The 22,632-nt window shown below is 40.5% G+C and overlaps 2 protein-coding genes across 2 annotated transcripts in view; one reads left to right on the top strand and one right to left on the bottom strand.

Moving 5' to 3' along the window:
• Positions 1 to 22,632, bottom strand: part of LOC127505424 (alpha-2,8-sialyltransferase 8E-like) — a 60,167-nt gene that overhangs the window by 4,090 nt on the left and 33,445 nt on the right. The window contains exons 5-6 of the mRNA XM_051880964.1: positions 1,356 to 1,468; positions 75 to 158 (exon numbers count right to left, since the gene is read on the bottom strand). Of these exons, the coding sequence (XP_051736924.1) occupies positions 75 to 158; positions 1,356 to 1,468 (197 nt within the window). The remainder of the gene's footprint in view (positions 1 to 74; positions 159 to 1,355; positions 1,469 to 22,632) is intronic.
• The window catches only part of tnnc1a (troponin C type 1a (slow)), an 85,950-nt gene continuing 72,916 nt past the window's right edge, over positions 9,599 to 22,632 (top strand). Inside the window, exon 1 of the mRNA XM_051880984.1 lies at positions 9,599 to 9,617. Coding sequence (XP_051736944.1) covers positions 9,614 to 9,617 — 4 coding nt within the window. The 5' untranslated portion in view covers positions 9,599 to 9,613. The remainder of the gene's footprint in view (positions 9,618 to 22,632) is intronic.

Genomic DNA, 22,632 nt, shown 5'->3' with positions numbered 1-22,632 from the left:
GAATATAATATAAACAATTATATAAACTTTAAAATGTATATATTGTATATATTATTTTGTTAATGGTTTCTTACCCTCTCAGGATCTGACTGGGATTGATTGTGATTAAATCAGTCTTCAGCCCAACATCACTGTCATTAATGGGTGCCATGTTAAACCTGCAACAAACAGGAAAAGGTTAATCAGTTAAGAAGTTAAGATTGCTCAAATACCAGAGCAAAGTTCAGTATGTTATACTGAAAGTAACTTTTAACAAAGCTTTCATTTAAAAAAAAAAATGTTTTAAGCCAAAGGAGAGGTCTAAAATAGTTTGGTCTTGCAAAAACAACAAAGACCTTTTAACAAAAGAAAAATGCCTGGAAGAGATGACAGTGACATCATTGCTACGCCCTGCATTACCAAACATACCACAAAAATGTGGGGGGATGTTGAATTGACCTTTGCTGTCATTTACAAAGCAAACTGGGCTAACACGTTAAAAAATGTAGACAAGTTAATTACCACTTTTATAATAAAATAAAAATAATAAATACATAAAAAATACACAGTGTTATAATAAAAACACTGTGCTATAAATTCCAGACAAAATGGGAGGTGAGAATGTGCTGGTTTGTGTTTTTATGTATAACTCAATATGCAATATCCATATGCAGAATTATCACATTAATGATAAACTAAATTCTATGAAAATCATCTGCTTAAATCTTTTGCAGATATAGATCTTCATACGTGTGAATAACTAGGTTGCAGACGCTCAGTCAACTTGCTCTCGAATGTTCATGGACCAGATTTGACCGTCCTAATATGGCGGACGGCTTACGTATAGTGGCCCATCGAAACAGAGACTAATAAGGATTCTAATGAGGCATCTATGTTAATATATCTATGCTCCCTATGCTTTCAAAATACTTAAATATTTGTATATATATATATATATATATATATATATAAATATGCATATTTTGCAATACACTTAAAACATTGTTTTAAATATATGCCTATAATCAACATTTTTAAACAAATTATATTTCTTAATTGTTATTAATTCGATTATGCTATTCGCACTGCTTCATGGGATTGTAGTTCTTTCCTTCACTAAAGCTATTAAGTACACAGTCTTGTACCTTTGTATTTCAAATACTTTTTTGCTTCAAATCAAGATTTGTAATGTTATAATTCACCTCGTAGCTGGTTGGCCTGGTTCATGTCTTACAACACTTTAACAAAGATTTTTTTTTTTAAATTCCTATTGTAGAAATGATTGGAAAAAAATACTTCTGGAACCAGCACCACTGAAAAAGTTTAGCACTCTGTTGTAGTAAAAGAGCATAAGATCATGGCAAGTGTAGTTTTACCTGATGACATAGTCAGCGCTGTCAATCTCTCTTCCACAATTACTGTTCTTCAGAATCCCTCCACTGCCCACCACAGCACACTGACCCAGATGATGCTCATTCCAGGGAAAGGCCTTCAGACCAAATTAATAAATTAAACACATTATATAGGTTTTCTATCACAATGTCCTGATAAATATTGGGTCACAAATTAAATTAATTTAATTGCAGTGGATCAGGGGTTTTCAAACTGGGGTGCTTGGGGGCTAAATATTTTACAGCATGCAAATCTTGGGCTGTCAAATTATTGTGCATTTAAAGGGTTAGTTCACCCAAAAATGTAATTTCTGTCATTAAGTACTCATCCTCATATCGTTCCAAACCCGTAAGACCTTTGTTCATCTTCATTCAACACAAATTAAGATATTTTTGATGAAATCCAAAAGTTTTTTTTATCCTCAATAGAAAGCAACGAAATGACCACATTCAAGGTCCAGAAAAGTAGTAAAATAAAATTGTTAACATAGTCAGCGTTACTACAGTGGTTCAACCTTGTTATGAAGCGACAAGAATACTTTTTGTGCACTAAAACAAAACAAATATAGCAACTTTATTCAACAAATTCATCTCTCCCCTGTCATTCTCCTACGCTATTTTTGTTGCAGTGCTTCCAGGTTCCATGTCAGAATGCTGACTCAGTATTGGCCGACGCTTGTTCATGTGAGCAGCATGACGCATGCGTGTGATGCTGATGCAAGAGCCAGCCAATACTGAGCCGGCGTTTGGACGTAAACACAGAAGCGCTGAACTGCGTTAACTGCGTCAACTGTGTACGAGTCTGACAGGGTAGAGAAGAAATTGTTGAATAAAGTCGCTATTTTTGTTTTGTTTTTGTGCACAGAAAGTATTCTCGTCGCTTCATAACATTAAGGTTGAACCACTGTAGTCACTTTGACTATTTTAACAATGTCTTTAATAACGTTCTGGACTTTGAATGACAGTAATTACGTTGCTTTCTATGGGAGATAAAAAAAAAAAACTTGAATTTCATCAAAAATATCTTAATTTGTGTTCTGAAGATGAACGAAGGTCTTACGGGTTTGGAACGACATGAGGGTGAGTAATTAATGACAGAAATTTCATTTTTGGGTGAACTAACCCTTTTTGGGTGAACTAACCCTTTTAGTGTCTCTTTCCCCTCCCTTCAGGACACCTACAGCACCCGTCTCACGCGCAAAGCTCTTTGCATTACGGGTGATCCTACCCACCTATTACACAGCTTCTTCAGTCTGCTGCCATCAGCGAGGAGACTGCGGAGTCTCCAGGCCAGAACCAGCAGACTGAAGGATAGCTTCATCCATCAGGCAGTCAGGAAGCTCAACTCTCTCCTGGCTCTTCCTCCCGTCCCCTCTTTTGCCCCATGCATTAACAAACTCTGACCCTCTGATATCACTGATATCTGATGCTCTATCTCTACCTCATACAGCACTGGATTGTAATACGGTCTCTTCTGACAGTAAACTGCTTTGTCACTTTAAACAGTCTGATAAGCTCTTTGCACTATTCCTTTACATCTGCACTGTTTGCACTTTGTTCTGTGCCTTGTGTATTTACTATCTTATATTTATATGTATTTATTTGTATCTTACATTCAGGTCTTTTACATTCAGGTGTGTGTGTGTGTGTATCTGTATGCACCAGGGTCTGAGAGTAACGTAATTTCAATTCTCTGTATGTGCTGAACATGTGGCAGAATTGACAATAAAGCTGACTTTGACTTTTGACTTTGACATTAATGTAGTATTTATTGTGTCCGAATGTTGCTTTAAAATATTGCATGTTGTGTAGGAATTCCAGTGAGAAAAAAAGGTATCTATTCTCAAAACAAACATAAAACAAACACAACAGAACTACTATAACATTATATAAAAGCTATTCACATGAGCATGTTTAAATTAAAGGGTTTATACTCTCATTAATTTGATATGCTACTCCACATAGGAAGAAAAGACATACCAACTAGTTACTGACCTGATGCAGACACATAGCTGAAGTGGACTGATAATGTTTTGTAAGGTTTATGTAAAGTGTGTTTACCTATCGTGAAAATAAGCGGGGCAGCCAGTAATCTGCCCCAATGGCTCTCTATGAGAGCGCTCTGCAGTTGCATTTTTCACCACAGATTTACATTGGAAATTCGTGGGGCGCTGTAGAGCTAGGGAGGGCTCCGAGACCGGCTGCCCCACTTAGTATCATGAATACATGCCTGCCGAATCCTTGCGCTACATTTTAATATATCCTGCTCACTTTATGCCTTAAAATAGTCTAGAAAATCTGAAAAATATTTGTTGCAGAATGCTCAACACATTTATAAACTTAGTATTAATTCAGTGTATATAGAGGTCTATGTTTGTATGAATATTTTGGTGGAGACAGACAAGCCGCAGCTGATTTTTGTTCAGAGTTTGCACCTCTTTCTTTGTTTTGGCCTACAGCTGTCGTTTCCTGTAGCCTTTCTCTACTCATCTACTGCATCTGCAATATCATACTGTCTGAGTAGGCTCTACATTTGAGAACTTCATGACTGTTATAAAATGCATGTATACAGTATGAATAAAGCATTATCAATGTCACGATCACCGTCTGTTCCTGTCAGTTCCTGGACTCCATTTCCCACAATCCTCCCTTCCAATCACATGCACACTCCAATCCAATCACCAATTGCCACACACACCTGCAGATCATTACCTGGACTATAAAAGACTCACACACACACCACCTCACTGCGAAGTCTTGTTAACCCTTGTTGCAATTCTGAGCGTTTATTTCCTGTCTGCCTGTTTGTTTCCGATCCTGTCTGTTACCCGTTATCGACCCGTTGCTGCCTACCTTTGATCCTTGCCTGGTATACTGTTCTGTGAGTGTTTTCTGCCTGCCCTGACTATTGCCTGTTTCCTGACTACGATTCTGCCTGTCCCTGCTGTTCCTGTTTGCCCCTGCTTTGACCCTGCCTGTACGACCACGTTCTTTTATAATAAAGCTAGCAAATGGATCCCCGCCTGAGTCTCGCTTCGTTACAGAAGACTTCGCCAACACATGGATCCAGCGGCTTTCCTGGAGAACACTGGCCCGGTATGAACATTGCACAATTATTATTATGGCTCAAGCAGGGCACCCGGTCGTTGGAGGAATACATCAGAGAATATTTGGATGTTGCATATGGTTCAGATCTGCCAGACTGTGTACTGATAGACTTTTTCTGTGAGGGTGTTAATCAGCCACTTAAGACACAATTGATTCGTGAGGGACCTCGTTCCTCTCTTAGTCATTTTTTGGAGTTTGCTTTAATGACTGTGGGCTCTCCATTTACTGTGGGTGTCGCGGAGAAATACGACACCTCGCCGAATCATGTAATGGCCGCCGCGCCAGAGAACACGCATAAAATGGCGGCCACCAGTACTACAACACCAAGTCAAGTCTCCGCTGATCTTCGTGAGCCAAGTCAAGTCCAAGTTAAACTTCCTGAGTCACGTCCCATCTCCGCTGATCTTCTAGAATCACATCACGTCTCTGGATCTGTTTGGGAGCAGAGTGGGTTGCGTTCCAGTGTGGCTGATCCACCGCTGACTTCAGTACGAGCGGCTGGCATTCCTAAGCCTCCGCCGGCCGCTACGCCATCAAGTTCGTCTGTTGCAACGCCCTCAAGCTCGTCTGTTGCAACGCCCTCAAGCTCGTCTGTTGCAACGCCCTCAAGCCCGCCGGTGACAACGCACTCAAGCCCGCCGGTTGCAACGCACTCAAGCCCGCCGGTTGCAACGCACTCAAGCCCGCCGGTTGGTACGCACTCAAACTCTCTGGATGCTATGGACAAGATGGCCGCTTTGCCAGTGCCCACGGGCAAGATGGCCGCCCCTCCAGTGTCTGTGAACATAGGGGTCGTTCCAGCCAGTGAGTCCGCTCCAGAGCCCGCTCCAGCCCGTGAGTCAGTCCCAGAACAGCCCGCTGCCGTCCCAGAGCAGCCCGCTGCCACCCCAGAGCAGTCCGTTCTTCCTGATACGGCCACGGAGGCCGTCACCGAGCACCTTGCACTGCCGGCGCCGCCCAAGCGTCTTGCCCTGCCGGCGCCGCCCAAGCGTCTTGCCCTGCCGGCGCCACCCGAGCGTCTTGCCGTGCCGGCGTTACCCGAGCGTCTTGCCCTGCCGGCGCCACCCGAGCGTCTTGCCGTGCCGGCGTTACCCGAGCGCCTTGCCCTGCCGGCGCCACCCGAGCTCCTTATCCAAGAAACCACCACGGACTCCGTTGAATTCCCCAAGAACTTTTTGGGGGGGGGGCCATGTACCTGAGGGTGGGGAGCTTGAGGGTGGGGAGCTTGTGGGTGGGGACCCTGCACGGCCGCGATCATCAGCGGCCTCCGAACTGCTTGAGCTTGTGGGTGGGGACCTTACACGACCACGGCCTTCAACCGCCTTTGACCTGCTATGGCCATTAATGGACTCTGACCCGCCGTGGTCATCTTCGGACTCTGACCTGCTGTGGCTGCCCGAGCCACCTGACCTGCCGTGGTTGCCCGAGCTACCTGACCTGCCGTGGCCTCCCGACACTCCTGACCCGCCATGGCTGCCCGTGGCACCTGACCCACCATGGCTGCCCGTGGCACCTGACCCGCCATGGCTGCCCGTGGAACCTGACCCACCGTGGCTGCCCGTGGCACATGACCCACCGTGGCTGCCTGAGTTCCTGGATCTGCATTGGAGACCCTGTTCCTGTCTACGTCTCCAATGCACCCACCCCCCCCTCCCTATCTGTGCCATTTACGCCGCGAGGACGCGCCTTCCGGAAGGGGGGCGTTATGTCACGATCACCGTCTGTTCCTGTCAGTTCCTGGACTCCATTTCCCACAATCCTCCCTTCCAATCACATGCACACTCCACTCCAATCACCAATTGCCACACACACCTGCAGATCATTACCTGGACTATAAAAGACTCACACACACACCACCTCACTGCGAAGTCTTGTTAACCCTTGTTGCAATTCTGAGCGTTTATTTCCTGTCTGCCTGTTTGTTTCCGATCCTGTCTGTTACCCGTTATCGACCCGTTGCTGCCTACCTTTGATCCTTGCCTGGTATACTGTTCTGTGAGTGTTTTCTGCCTGCCCTGACTATTGCCTGTTTCCTGACTACGATTCTGCCTGTCCCTGCTGTTCCTGTTTGCCCCTGCTTTGATCCTGCCTGTACGACCACGTTCTTTTATAATAAAGCTAGCAAATGGATCCCCACCTGAGTCTCGCTTCGTTACAATCAAGCATTTTATAGGGTTATTATAGGGTAAGTTCACCCAAAAATGAAAATTCTGTCATTAAGTACTCACTCTCATGTCGTTCCACACCCATAAGACCTTCGTTCATCTTCGGAACACAAAATATTTTTGATAAAATCCGATGGCTCAGTGAGGCTCATTACCAGCAAGACAATTAACACTTTCAATGCCCAGTAAGCTACTAACGACATATTTAAAACAGTTCATGTGACTACAGTGAAAGCTACTAACGACGTATTCAAAACAGTTCATGTGACTACAGTGGTTCAACCTTAATGTTATGAAGCATTGAGAATACTTTTTGTGCGCCAAAAAAACAAAATAATGACTTTATTCAACAATATCTAGTGATGGGCGATTTCAAAACACTGCATCATGAAGCTTCGAAGCTTTACGAATGTTTTATTTCGAAACAATAGTTCGGAGTGTGTATCAAACTGGCAAAGTCACGTGATTTCAGTAAACGTTGCTTCGTAACGTCATGAGTGTTTCGAAATTTAAATGGTTCACCACTGGGGGGGCGTGACTTTGGCAGTTTGATACATGCTCCGAACCACTGATTCGAAACAAAAGAAATCGTAAAGCAGTGTTTCATGAAGCAGTGTTTTGAAATTGCCAATCACTAGATATTGCTGAATAAAGTCATTATTTTGGGGGGGGTGCTTCTCGTGACTTCATAACATTAAGGTTGAACCACTGTAGCCACATGAACTGTTTTAAGTACGTCTTTAGTAGCTTTCTGGGCATTGAAAGTGTTAATTGACTTGCTGACAATGAGCCTCACTGAGCCATCGGATTTTATGAAAAATATCTTAATTTGTGTTCCGAAGATGAACAAAGGTCTTACGGGTGTGAAATGACATGAGGGTGAGTAAATAATGTCATTATTTTCATTTTTGGGAGAACTAACCCTTTAATGTTCTACATCCACCGCCATTTGTCATGAGCTCAGAGTGAGTTCTGTCATTTCCCTGCCATTCACAACTTCTCTCTCATGGTCTATGGATAGTAAAGTGTCTATTGGATGTGAACTTCAGAATCATGGCAGAAGTAGTAGGTCATCCGGATACTTTTTTGCCTACTGTTTTATGAATACTGTGAATTCAGACATTTATACTACTCATTTCACATACTGCTTTTAACCAACTATATAGTATGGAGATATGATTGAGGCAAAGTTGTTCGGCATGAGAAGATCTAACAAATGATATGAATATTGTAGCTGTGTCTCATTTCGAAGGCTGCATCCTCCGGAGGTCGCATTTGAAGGCTGCATACGTCATCAAGGCAGTCTCATTTTAAGAAAAGTAACCATTAGATTGCAAAGTAAGAAAGAAATTACAGTATTTTACACCTCATGAGGAATAACAGTCAATTTTATTATGGTTACTTTTCTTAAATAAGACATCCTTGATCACGTATGCAGCCTTCAAATGCGACCTCCGGAGGACGCAGCCTCTAAAATGAGACGCAGCTTGTGTGTATGTGTGAAACGGCACGCGATTACAGAGGCATAAAACTCGTTAGCACCACCTAGTGGCCGATTTCTTTCAAAATTCTCACAGTCCTCTAGGGCCATGAGTCGAGCATGCCCACCGAGTTTTGTTCCGATCGGCCTCTGTTAACCTTGTGTAACAGGTGCTAAAATTTTATTGGCCGATGGTGGCCATGTTTTTTGAGATATGCCAGTGTCCTCTAAGCCTGCATTTACACTGGCACAAAAAAAAATCAGATTTTTTGCTCATATCTGACACAGATCGGAATTTGTTGCACACGTGTAAACACAAAAATCCGCACGAGATCCGATTTTTTCACATCCGATCTGAGCCACTTCCAAATGTGGTTTTATCCGATATCTGGTCATGCGACCTACGTCTAAACACGCATATCCGATTCCCCTTGGAATTCCAAGCCATCACAAGGCGAGGGTGGCACGTTTTGCTCACTAAAAGGTAGCTTTTATGTTGTATTATGAAGCAGACGTGCCCGTATGCACTCATACTACAAATTCGCAGCTTTATTATTGAGGTGGGAACTTTGTCTAATTAATTAATTAATTAATTAATTAATTTTTTTCCCTTGAAAGAAATTGTTTCAACAAACAAGACTAACTTGATGAGCTCTATAGCTCCTTACTTATAAGGGCTAGCTCCCTCTTCAGACTGTACCAAATGAAGAAACAGGGTCCATACATACAATACATTATACACAAAAATAAAATAAAAAATAATGAAACATGACACATATACACAAATAACAATCAGTGTAAACCCATGGGTACTTAAAAACACCATATAAAAATGAAAAAGGGAAAGAAAAGTAAAGAATCATTCAGCTGCTATTTCCCCTATCCCCCAGACAAAACTACCAATGGTTCAGTCCAATTAGGGCATGCTAATGCTATAAAAACCAGTTTGATCCACATGGTTTGTTTGATGGTGCAGCATTAGACTGGAAGGCCAACAGCCAAAACAAAAGGTTTGGGGGAAATTCTCACCAGAAATAAAAGGTAATTCTAACTGAAATTAAACTGTGTTGTGACATTCTTTAAAAAGAATAACTGATTGAACAAAATGTTGGCAAAAAAAAAAAAAAAGCAACAACTTAGTATCATACTCATTTGAAACAGGCAAAACAATTACACAACACCATAATGATTTAAAAGATGGTAAATGCCGGCATAATCAAGTAATGATGTGTGCATATGTATTAAGTCTATGCTATTTCTAGTCTGTCACCAAGCTTACCTTGTGACAGCGTGCACACACACATTCAGCAGCTGAATTTCAACCTCTGCCCAGTTAATTTAAGAGACCACTGTGTGTATGTGTGTGTGTGTGTATGTGTGTGTGTGTGTGTGTGTTTTTTAATAAACCAAAAGCTTCACTGGGGAGGCTACTCTCTCTCACTTTCGGTGTGGTTGTGGAGCGTGAGTGAAAGGAGTAGAGTGTTGTGAGCATGGGTGAGTGATTCTTTTCTCTTTTCTTGCTGTGCTCTTCTGGTATCTTTTGAGGGTTTTTTTCCCTCTTTGTTGGTAGTTGGGCCGTGTGCTGCCTGTGTTATCAGGGAAGCATGACAGCCCCAAGTGTGCAGAGTTTGGCCTCGTTAACGTGGCACCATGCGATTAAAGTGGCGTCCACAGCAAGCGTTGAGGAATGCTGTATGGCTGTTGAAGTTGTGGGGCATGATGGTATTTTATCTGCCTCTAGAATGAATAATGCCATGGTTATTTTTCTTAACAGTATTGAAAAAGTAAATGACCTATTTGAGCATGGAGTTGTGATTGGCTGTGAGTTTGTTTCTGTTCTCACCCTCTCATTGCCATCAAAGAGTTACTTTATCTAAGGTTCCCCCGTTTCTCAGTGATGATATATTAACTCGGGCGTTGTCGCGTTACGGAAAATTGGTATCGCCAATTAAGAAGATTCCGATCAGCAGTGAATCTCCTCTTTTGAAACACATTGTGTCTTTTAGGCGTTTCGCATATATGATAGTCCAGGATGATGCCGTGCTAGACTTGTCACTCTGTTTTAGAGTTGATGGGTTTGAGCAGGGGCAGACTGGGACAAAATTCAGCCCTGGCACTGTAGCCACACTAGCCCACATTACCACACCCATGGACACGTGCATTCCCAGGTGAAAAAAGTACACTTCTATAATGTACTTAAAGTGCTCACACACTAATTTTGTACTTTAATATACTAAAAAAAAATCTTCTTTAGTACTTAAGATAATGTTAAGAACATCTTGGTGTACTCAATTGTGCTCCTGTCTGCCTCGCTGCTCAGATTGGTTTGCGTCTGTAACTCCGTATAGCTTTGTTTTGAATCTCTTACTTTTATTCATTGTTGCTTATTTTTTTATTACCGTATATGTAATATTGCCTATCACACTAATCTGACGTCGCTAGCTTGTAATATTTGAATCTAAATCGCTGTTACAACGCATTTGCATTTGCAGCGCTAGCTTGTCAACTTGTTAACAGTCGCTCGCGCGCTCCTTTTTCAACGCGTTCTTCAAACAGCTGTGGTAAGTCGGATCAGTCTACAAACACGGTGAGTCATGTCATCCTCTCCCAGCATTGCTACCTGTTCCATTTGCCACATGTTTACCATAGCTCTCTCTGTCAGTGATGAGGGATTTACATGTCATAAATGTAGGGAAATAGTCAGGCTGACAGAGAGAATCTCAGAATTAGAGACACGCATCCAAACTTTAATCGAGGATAGTAAGAATGCAAGGGCTTCAGATACTGTTTTGGATGCGACTAGCTTAGTGAACTCTGTACATTGTTTGGTTCCGGCTGTAGAGCCCGTGCAGCAGGGCACTTGGGTAACGGTGAGGCGGCCTAGCCGCGGAAAACACCACTCTTCCGTTCCAATAAGAACATCAAACAGGTTCTCCCCACTCAGTGATACACCCACTGAGAATCCTGTTGAAAGTGCCCTAGTTATTGGCGATTCTATTACACGGAACGTGAAAATAGAGACACCAGCCACCATAGTCACATGTTTGCCGGGAGCCAGAGCACCTGACATCAAAGCAAATTTAAAAGTGCTGGCTAATGCTAATCGTAAATACTCTAAGATTATTATTCACGTCGGCACTAATGATGTTCGACTTCGCCAGTCGGAGATCACTAAAATTAACATTAAAGAGGTGTGTGAACTCGCAAGTACAATGTCAGGAGAAGTAATTTGCTCTGGCCCCCTTCCTGTTCGTCGGAGTGATGAGATAGTTAGCAGATTATCATCACTCAATGGCTGGCTGTCTAAGTGGTGTCCGCAAAATAATATAGGTTTCATAGATAATTGGAAAAGTTTTTGGGGCAGACCTGACCTGTTAAAAAGAGATGGTATTCATCCCTCCCGGGATGGTGCTGCTCTTCTCTCTAGTAATATGGCACATAGTCTTAGAACTGAAACATGACAAACTGGGGCCCAGGTCAGAAAGCAGCAGACAAACTGGCTAAACCGACCGTCTGCTAGCTGCCTCACGTTACAGAAGTCAGAAAATTCAGATAACTCTCAACACATAGAAACTCTTACACCTAGATATTTTCAAATAGAGACTGTGTCTGTACCCCGAATTAGTAAAAACAAAAAACTTCCAAACCCATTTAATGGTAAAAATTTAATTGATGTTCAACAAATAAAAAATAGAGATAATAATGCTAAACAAATGATAAAACTCGGGTTGTTAAATATTAGATCCCTTTCTTCAAAATCACTTATTGTTAATGATATTATCAAAGATAATAATCTAGATGTGCTGTGTTTGACAGAAACTTGGCTAAAACCGGACGATTACATTACTTTAAATGAGTCTAGTCCTCAAGGTTATGATTATCGACACAATGCCCGTCAGAAAGGCAAAGGGGGAGGTGTTGCTGTAATCTATAGTAATATTTACAGTATTAGTCAGAAGTCTTTCAAATATAATTCCTTCGAAACTATGGTACTTTACGTAACATTATGTAAGTTGACATTTGTGCTGGCTACTGTATACAGGCCACCAGGACACAATACAGACTTTATCAAAGAATTTGCTGACTTTCTATCAGAGTTAGTACTAGCTGCAGGTAAAGTCCTTGTTGTTGGTGATTTTAATATTCATGTAGATAATAAAAAAGACGCATTAGGATTGGCATTTGCAGATATTCTAAACTCTATTGGTGTTAGACAACATGTGTCAGGACCCACTCATTGTCATAATCATACTTTAGATCTAATATTGTCACATGGAATCGATATTGATGCTGTTGAAATTCTGCAGCAGAGTGACGACATCTCAGATCATTATCTAGTCTCGTGTATACTACATTTAGTCAAGGCGGCTAAACTGCCTCCATGCCATAAATATGGTAGAACCATCACTTCTACCACTAAAGATTGCTTTATAAATAATCTTCCTGATCATTTTCATCGCCTTAGCATACCAGACAGCTTAGAAGACCTCGATGTTGCAACAGAAACTATTGCCTCTGTCTTTTCCAGCACATTAGACTCAGTTGCTCCTTTGCGTTTAAAAAAGATTAAGGAAATTAATCCAATGCCATGGTACAATGACCACACTCGGGCCCTAAAGTTAGCAGCCAGAAAAATGGAGCGCAGCTGGAAGAAATCAAAACTAGAAGTATTTCGTATTTCGTGGAGAGAGAGAATGATTGAGTACAGAAAGGCCTTAAAATCTGCTAGATCTGCCTATTTTTCAAAACTCTTAGAAGAAAATAAACACAACCCTAGGTATTTATTTGATACAGTGGCTAAATTAACAAGAAATAAAGCTTCAACTTCTGATGTTTCCAAAGAGCACAGCAGTAATGACTTTATGAACTTCTTTACTTGCAAGATTGATAATATTAGAGAAAAAATAATAACCATGCAACCGTCTACTACAGTATCGTGTCAGATAGTGCATTGTAGTGTCCCTGAGGAAAAATTCAATTCATTTACTGCTTTAGGAGAGGAAGAATTGTCTAAACTTGTTAAATCATCAAAATCAACAACATGTATGTTAGACCCTATACCGACTAAGCTATTGAAAGAAATGCTTCCAGAGGTCATAGACCCTCTTCTCAATATCGTCAATTCATCTTTATCATTAGGATACGTACCAAAAACTTTTAAGCTGGCTATTATTAAACCTCTTATTAAAAAACCACAACTTGATCCTAGAGAATTAGTCAATTACAGGCCGATCTCAAATCTCACTTTTCTGTCAAAAATACTAGAAAAGGCAGTATCATCACAGCTATGTTCCTTTTTAGAAAGAAATGGTATCTGTGAGGATTTCCAGTCAGGATTTAGACCGTACCATAGTACTGAGACTGCTCTCATTAGAGTTACAAATGATTTGCTCTTATCATCAGATCGTGGTTGTATCTCTCTATTAGTGTTACTGGATCTTAGTGCAGCATTTGACACTATTGATCACAATATTCTTTTAAATAGACTCGAAAATTATGTTGGCATTAGTGGAATTGCATTGTCATGGTTCAAATCATACTTATCTGACCGTTATCAGTTTGTAGTAGTAAACGAAGACATGTCATATCGATCACAAGTTCAATATGGAGTACCACAAGGCTCAGTACTAGGACCGTTACTGTTCACTCTGTACATGCTACCCTTGGGAGATATCATTAGGAAGCATGGCGTTAGTTTTCACTGTTACGCTGATGATACTCAGCTCTATATTTCTTCGCGCCCTGACGAAACTTACCAATTCACAAAATTAACGGAGTGCATAGCTGATATAAAAAATTGGATGACCAGTAATTTCCTACTACTAAATTCAGAAAAAACAGAGATTCTAATTTTTGGACCAAAAACTTCTTCACGTAATAACCTAGAATATTGTCTAACACTTGATGGCTGCTCTGTTAAGTCTTCGTCGTCAGTTAGGAACCTAGGTGTGCTCTTTGATACCAATCTTTCATTTGAAGGCCATGTTACTAGCATCTGTAAAACCGCATTCTTCCATCTTAAAAATATATCTAAACTACGACATATGCTCTCAATGAAAAATGCAGAACAGTTAGTTCATGCGTTCATGACCTCAAGGCTAGATTACTGTAACGCTCTACTGGGTGGTTGTTCTGCTCGCCTGATAAATAAACTACAGCTCGTACAAAATGCAGCAGCTAGAGTTCTTACTAGAACCAGGAAGTATGACCATATTAGCCCAGTTCTGTCAACACTGCATTGGCTTCCTGTTAAACATCGTATAGATTTTAAAATCTTGCTAATTACTTACAAAGCACTAAATGGTTTAGCTCCCCAGTACCTGAGCGAGCTCCTAATTCATTATAGTCCTTCACGTCTATTGCGATCTCAGAATTCAGGCCAGCTGATAATACCTAGAATATCAAAATCAACTGCAGGTGGTAGATCCTTCTCCTATTTGGCACCTAAACTCTGGAACAATCTTCCTAGCATTGTTCGGGAAGCAGACACACTCTGTCAGTTTAAATCTAGACTAAAAACGCATCTCTTTAACCTGGCATACACATAACACATTACCAATTTATATTTCCAAATCCGTTAAAGGATTATTAGGCTGCATAAATTAGGTCAGCCGGAACCGGGAACACTTCCTATAACACCTGATGTACTCGTTACATCAGAAGAAGAATGGCATCTACGCTAATATTAGTCTTTCTGTTTATCCCGAGGTTCACCGTAGTCAACCGGATCCGGGCCGTATCCAGGTGAGACCAAGGACCTGCACCTTGACACGACCACAACGCAGCCCTGAAGTATCAGCAGAGATTGAGTCAACTAGATCATCCCCTGTGAAGGCCTCATCGACACGACAGCCACGACACAGTTCCTCAACAACCGTCCATACCGGCGTGATGAATACGATCCTCAATTGGATGGAACTGAAATAAATACTTTTAATGTTGCGATCCTATTGGACTTATGATAGCAACCTGAATTGTAACAAAGCACTGTTGGCCAGAGGAGAACTGGCACCCCGACTAAGCCTGGTTTCTCCCAAGGTTTTTTTCTCCATTTTAACACCAATTTGCCACTTGTCTGCCACCTGATGTCACCTGATGGAGTTTGGGTTCCTTGCCGCTGTCGCCTCTGGCTTGCTTAGTTGGGGACACTTGACTTGACATTTTGATATTCAACAGTGCTTTTGATCTGCCTGCATTGACACTATTCTTTAAGAGCTGCTGTGCAGTCAAACAATGTACCAGTTATCAATGTAAAGCTGCTTTGACACAATATACATTGTAAAAAGCGCTATATAAATAAAGGTGACTTGACTTGACTTGACTATTTTGAGACACCATTTAGTTACCACTTGTAGTACACTTGAACCCATAGGTATACTAAAAATACAGAGATAGTATGTTAAAGGCACATTTTAGTTCTAATTCATGGTGTCTCAAAATAGCACAGTTGAGTACACTTAGATATTAAGATTATAGTAAGATTATAGATATTAAGATTATAATATATTAAATATTAAGGTTATTTTTATTAAAAAATACTATGGAAGTACAAAATTAAGAACAATCTATTAAGTACAAAATTAGTGCGCGAAAATAGAGCACTTAGGCCTACATTATGGAAGTGTACTTTTTTTTTTTTTTTTTTTTCCACCTGGGTTGCTATACGTTTTTGACGTGTTTTTGATTATACAAGTAGCGTACAGCAGTCTGTTTACCCTAAATCCCACCTTATCTGCTGATGTTTCAGTCATGTAATTCAGTAACCGGCTAGCTAACACTTGTAACCAATTATCTCGAAGCAATGACATTTTAAAATGTACGGGGGTTGTACGCTTACAACTGTTTAATAAAAAAAAATAAATAAATAAAAAACACTGGAGCAGTAGCATTAATTGCATTAAAATGACTTGAGCTAGCTGTATTTTCTGTTTTTTCTTACCTCTACGGCACTGTCCTCCGCTGCAGCAGCCGAATTTAAACCCTTTGACAAGAGTTCGGTTAATTTTAGGCATTTGGCAGCGTCGGACTTGAGATAGGCCTACGTTTTTTGCTTTCTCGAACCTTTTCTCCACCGCCTTTTACTTTTTTTTTTTTTTTTTTTTTTCTAACTTTTACTGACAATTTGCTCGTGTTGCCCTCTCTCTCTCTGATGTGCTTGATTTTCACTGAGTTTGATTGACAGGCGATCTAACAATCATAACGCCGTATTCACGTTTATGTCCGACAAAGCTAGATTAATTGAATTTGAAAAATGTGTAGTGTCAGGGGCTGCTTGAACTGAGGCGCTACAGCAATCTGTCAAGACACATTAAAGAGCCACAAAACGGTATTGTTTAAATTTATCTTGTCTGTCGACGCATTGTCAGTGTCCTCTTTGCTCCAATGTATTTTTCACTTTGACAGAGCATCGTGTGTGGCGTGAGCGCCATGGCTTGTCTGACATACATCGCAACAGTAACTAAAGGGGGCGGGGCGGTCGGCCCATCACGGGACCGGGCCGGCCATTTCTTAACATTTATTATCAAATTATTATAACCATAGTGAAATCGTGCTAGCAATAATAACCCGTCCTATGCGCTGTCGGCCTGTAAAAACTATTTATTTATATATATTAAAAATAAAACTGACCGGCCCACATTAAAAAAAAAAATGGTCCGGCCCCTCTGGCATTTGCCAGAATTGCCCGATGGCCAATCCGCCCATGGGTTTGAGTACGTAATTTTTGTTACAACGGCGAAAACAAAATGTTTCAGTTGTGGGAAAGTAGGGCATTTAATTCGAAATTGTCCTGATAAACTGAAAGAAAACGAAGTTGTCGGGGAAAATAATGCTATTTCTGTTCCCAGTACGAGTGACGCAATTGAGACCGACTTGACTTCAGAGTCACCGGGGGTGAGTCGGGTTGAGGCAGAGTTGGTTACGGGGGAGGTTGCCCTCGGCAGGAGACCGGAGGCCGCTGGCGTCTCTGAGGCTGGTTCAACCTCGTCGGATCGGGGGTGTTCAAGTGCGGTTCATGCTGTAAAGTCTGTTAATGGTTCCGTGGATGGGGTACAGATTTCTGGGAGCCCTGAAAAAGCAGGTATGTGACGCTGCAGAGAATACGGTCTTATCGATTTTGCGGAATGTACAGGTGCTGGTCATATAATTAGAATATCATCAAAAAGTTCATTTTTTTTTTTATTAAAAATTATTTTTAAAAATGAAACTTTCATATATTCTAGATTCCCTACATGTAAAGTAAAACATTTCAAAAGTTTTTTTTTTTTTTTTTTTTTTTTTTTTTTTAATTTTGATGATTAGAGCGTACAGCTCATGAAAGTCCAAAATCCAGTATTTCAAAATATTAGAATATTTCCTAAGATCAATCAAAAAATGGATTTGCAAAACAGAAAAGTTCAAGTTCTTTAAAGTATGTTCTTTTGTGCACTCAATACTTGATCGGCAGGACATATTACAGCAAATGACTTGCTCCTAGCACAAATTACTGCATCAGTGAAGTGTGGCATGGAAGTGATCAGCCTGTGGCACTGCTGAGGCACTATTGAGCCTTCAGATCATCTGTATATTGTTGGATCGACTGTTTCTCATCTTTCTCTTGAAAATATCCCATAGATTCAGGTCAGGCATGTTGGCTGGCCAATAAAGCACAGTAATATCATGGTCAGCAAACCACTTGGAAGTGGTTTTTGCACTGTGGGCAGGTGCTAAAGTCCTGCTGGAAAAGGAAATCAGCATCTCCATAAAGCTTGTCAGCAGATGGAAGCATAAAGTGCTCCAAAATCTCCTGGAAGATGGCTGCATTGACTTTGCACTTGATAAAACACAATGGACCAACACCAGCAGACGTCACGGCCCCCCCAAATCATTATTGACTTCAGAAACTTCACACTAGACTTCAAGCAGCTTGGATTCTGTGCCTCTCCAGTCTTCCTTCAGACTCTGGGACCATGATTTCAACATGAAATGCAAAATTTACTTTTATCTGAAAAGAGGACTTTCGACCACTGTTCACTGTCCAGTTCTTTTTCTCCTTAGCCCAGGTAAGATGCTTCTGACGTTGTCTCTGGTTCAGAAGTGGCTTGGTAGTCCTTTTCCTGAAGATGTCTGAGTGTGGTGACTCTTGATGCGCTGACTCCGGCTTCATTCTACTCATTGTGAAGCTCTCCCAAGTGTTTGAATCGGCTTTACTTGACAGTATTCTCAAGCTTGCGGTCATCCCTGTTGCTTGTGCACCTTTGCCTACCCAATTTCTTCCTTCCAGTCAACTTTGCATTTAATATGCTTTGATACATCACTCTGTAAACAGCCACCCCATTCAGTAATGACCTTCTGTGACTTACTCTCTTTGTGGAGGGTGTCAATGATTGTCTCCTGGACCATTGCCAAGTCAGCAGTCTTCCCCATTAGTGTGGTTTCAAAGAACAAAAGATACCCGGAATTTATACTGTAGGGATGGTCATTTAATGAAACTCAAATGTAAATATTCTAATATTTTGAGATACTGGATTTTGGACTTTCATTAGCTGTACGCTCTAATCAACAAATTAAAAAAAAAAAAAAAAAACTTTTGAAATGTTTTACTTTACATGTAGGGAATCTAGAATATATGAAAGTTTCATTTTTTTTTAAATAATTTACAATAAAAAAAAATGAACTTTTTCACGATATTCTAATTATATGACCAGCACCTGTATGTGAGGTGGATTGTGACGATACAGAGATGGAGCAGAATATGTTCAAAGTTCCCCAGAAAAGGAAAAATAGTGATAAACCTCAAATTGTAACACCCCCCCCCAAAAAAAATAAAATAAAAATGATTTGCAAGTTCGTGATGATCATGAGACAGGAAGGAAGCGAATTGTCAGACTGTAGCGTGGCGTTCTCTCAGGGTGATTTCTCTAGTCGAAGTTATGACGTTGATGACAAAACTGTTTATCAAATCAGCTAAAAATAAGAGAGGTGTTTGTGTTCAGGAATATTTTCCTGATATCAAGCAATTTGTTGAAAAAACAAGAAGTCTAATGGCAGAGGGCTGTTTTACTAATAAGTATATCGTTTAAAGAAAATTGTGAGGAATTTTCAAAGAATTGAATAATGATGCTTAGAAAATCAAGGGATGTTCCTGGTCCGTTGTGTTTTGGTGGGCTGTTGTTTTTGTTTATTTTTGCCATGAGTGAGGTACGTCTGGCTACTTTGAATGTGAATGGTGCCAGGGATATGAAGAAAAGAGCTATGTTAAATGAAGTAATTAAACAAAAGAATCTTGATGTTATAATGTTGCAAGAAACACACAGTGATGGAGAAAATGCTGCTGACTGGGCAAGGGAGTTTGAGGGAATCTCTGTTTTGAGTCATCATACTTTAATAAGTACAGGAGTTGCTGTTTTGTTTGCAAAAAGTTTGTCCAATTTCTTTTGATTTTGACGAAATTGTTAAAGGCAGACTTTTAAAAGTGAGAGCTTGTTTTGAAAGTAATGTTTGTATTTATTTGTGTTTATGCTCCAACTGCTGCAGTTGAAAATGTTGTTTTTAGATTTATTATGCTCTACTTTTCAAAATTGTTCCTCTGAAGAGTTTTTATTTGTGGGTGGTGATTTTAATTGTACTGAACATATGATTGATAGGAATCACATTGAACCTCATTTGCCTTCCCAAAAATGACTCATTCATATAATTAAAAAGCATGAATTATGTGATATCTGGAGGCAGTTGAATGGGAATGAAAGGCAGTACACATGGGTTCATACGAGAGATAATGTAATATATTTTGCTAGACTAGATAGACCATGCTATGGTGCAATGTGTTTTTGTTTTAAGCACTGTTAAACCTAGAAGTGCTTATTGGCATTTTAACATTAACATTGTTGAGTGATACATTTTTTTTAGGGAGTCTTTCAAGTTTTTTTGGGAGAACTACAGGAAAACTAAACCTGAGTTCCAAACTTTACAACTGTGGTGGGACTTCGGCAAGGTTCAGATTAGGCAGTTCTGTCAGCAGTACACTCACAATGTAACTAGAGAGCTACAACGATCTTTGGAGAATTTGGAAACTGAAATAAATAAATGTCAACAGCTAGCTGAATCTACTGGTGATAATACTTAGAAGTTTCTTTAAGGAAAAAGGCTCGGTTAGGTGATCTACTAGGCTATAAAACACAGGGGGCACTGGTCCGGTCGAGATTTCAAAGTATAGTCCAGATGGATGCACCATCTAAATACTACTTTAGCCTTGAGAAAAAGAGTGGGCAGATGCGGTTAATTCAGGCCTTGCGCTCTGAAGATGGGCAGGTGTTGCTAGATCCTGTGGATATTCGAAGGAGAGCAGTTTTTACAAAAATCTTTACAGAAGTGAGTTAAAGTCTGGGTTTGAAGAAGAAAGTGCTTTTTTTTGCCTCCCTACCGCAGATGTCTGAAGAGGGTAATGCAGCTCTCTCAGGTGCTCTGAGCTTGGAAGAGCTGTATAAGGCCCTGCAGGGCATGGAGTCTGGGAGGGCTCCTGGAATTGACGGGCTCCCAGTTGATTTTTACAAATCTTTCTGGACAGAGCTCAGAGTGGATTTGTTGCAGGTACTGAATGACAGCTTGTCTAAAGGTAAGATGCCGGTGAGTTGCCGCAGAGCAATGATCACCCTCTTGCCTAAAAAAAAAAAAGTGACCTGTTTGATATAAAGAGCTGGCGCCCAGTCTCAATTCAGTCTCAGCGATTATAAACTGCTCTCCAAGGCTCTAGCTAACAGGTTATCTGGAGTGTTGGATCAGGTCATACACCCAGTCCTATTGTGTTCCTCGTAGATCCTTTTTTGATAATGTTTCCTTGATTCGGGATTTGTTAGTTTCAAAATTGTTACATTTAGATTTTGGCCTGATTTCTTTGGATCAGGAAAAAGCTTTTGACCGAGTTGAGCACTCTTATTTATGGAGAACTTTAAAAGCTTTTGGTTTTTGTCAAGAGTTTATAGAAATGGTAAAGGTACTCTATAGTGAAGTTGAGAGTGTACTGAAGATTAATGGCGGTTTATGCGCTCCATTCCAGGTTGGTAGGGGCATAAGACAGGGGTGTTCTCTATCTGGAATGTTATATTCTCTGACTATTGAACCATTATTACAGCAGATAAGACTAAAGGTGAATGGGTTATGCTTACTTAATTGTAAAAACAATATTTGTTTGTCTGCCTATGCTGATGTTATGGTTTTTATTAGTGGACAAAATGTGCAGATTTTACTTAAATTAATTGATTTTACTCTTTTGTCTTCTGCCAAAGTGAATGGGGAAAAAAGACACTTTTGGTTGGGCAGTGGGCCGATGGCAAACCGAACCTTCCCAATGGGTTAACTTGGGGCAAAGGTGGTATAAAATGTTTAGGAGTTTTTTTGGGTGATGAGTTGAAGAACTGGGAAGGGGTTGTTGAGAAAATTAAGGGTTGTCTGGAAAAGTGGAAATGGTTGATTACTAATGTCTTACAGAGTATGTACTCTTGTTGTAAACAATCTGGTTGCATCTTCCCTATGGCACAGGCTGGCCTGTGTGGATCCTCCACCTGAGCTTTTAATGAGAATTCAAGCTGTTCTTGTAGATTTCTTCTGGGACAAACTACACTGGGTACAACAGAGTGTTTTGTACTTGCCAAAGGAAGAAGGGGGGCAAGGACTGATACATCTACAAAGCAGAACTGCCGCATTTTGTTTGCAGTTTTTACAGAGATTTTTTGATGGTGCATCTGATGTTAGTTGGAGGGCAGTTGCCTGTGCCATACTGCGAAACGTTGGGGCTTTTGGACTGGAGAAACAGCTGTTTTTGCTGAACCCTTTGAAAATGGACTTGTCAAAGTTACAATCTTTCTACAGAAATCTTTTTAAAGTGTGGAGTTTGTTCCGCATTCAGAAGGCTGAAAACTCATACACTCTTTATTGGCTTTTGGAGGAACCTTTGATACTTGGAGCCCGTTTGGATATAACTGACAATTGCAACCTATCTGGATGTGGTTCTGTGCTTTTGAAATCAAAGACTGTCACCTTAGGACAGATGTTGAATTTGGCTGGCTCAAACTTGGAGAATGCAGGGATGGTATCCCGGAATTTGGGTATCAGGTCTGTTCGTCTTGTATTTTATTTTATTATTATTATTATTATTATTATTTTTTGTTTGTTTTTGTTTTTGTTTTGTCAGCTCTCACAGCTGAGGAGTTTCAAATGTTAAGACTACTATTCTGGGGTGAGCTCTCCTAATGTTCAAGATTTTTTCCCATGCCTTATGATTTTACCTAATTTTGATGGGTAAACAGTTTTTTTTATTTTTATTTTATTTTATTTTTTTTATATAAAGTCTTGGGAATCCTTATGGTTGGACTTATTGTCAACTAAAGGGAATGTTTTGTACAGAGCCCGTGTTATGGTCTTCAATAAGAGAAATTTTGATGGAAAGGTTGACACACCATGGTTTTTTTTTTTTTTTTTTTTTTTTTCCTCTGTATTAAATCCAGAAGTTAGCTCTGAATGTCCTTTTTGTTGT

The sequence above is a fragment of the Ctenopharyngodon idella genome, chromosome 22 (genome assembly GCF_019924925.1).
Source record: "Ctenopharyngodon idella isolate HZGC_01 chromosome 22, HZGC01, whole genome shotgun sequence".
NCBI classification, from domain to species: domain Eukaryota; kingdom Metazoa; phylum Chordata; class Actinopteri; order Cypriniformes; family Xenocyprididae; genus Ctenopharyngodon; species Ctenopharyngodon idella.
Note: the sequence above shows the minus strand (reverse complement) of the source record. Positions and strands in the feature narration are given on the sequence as shown.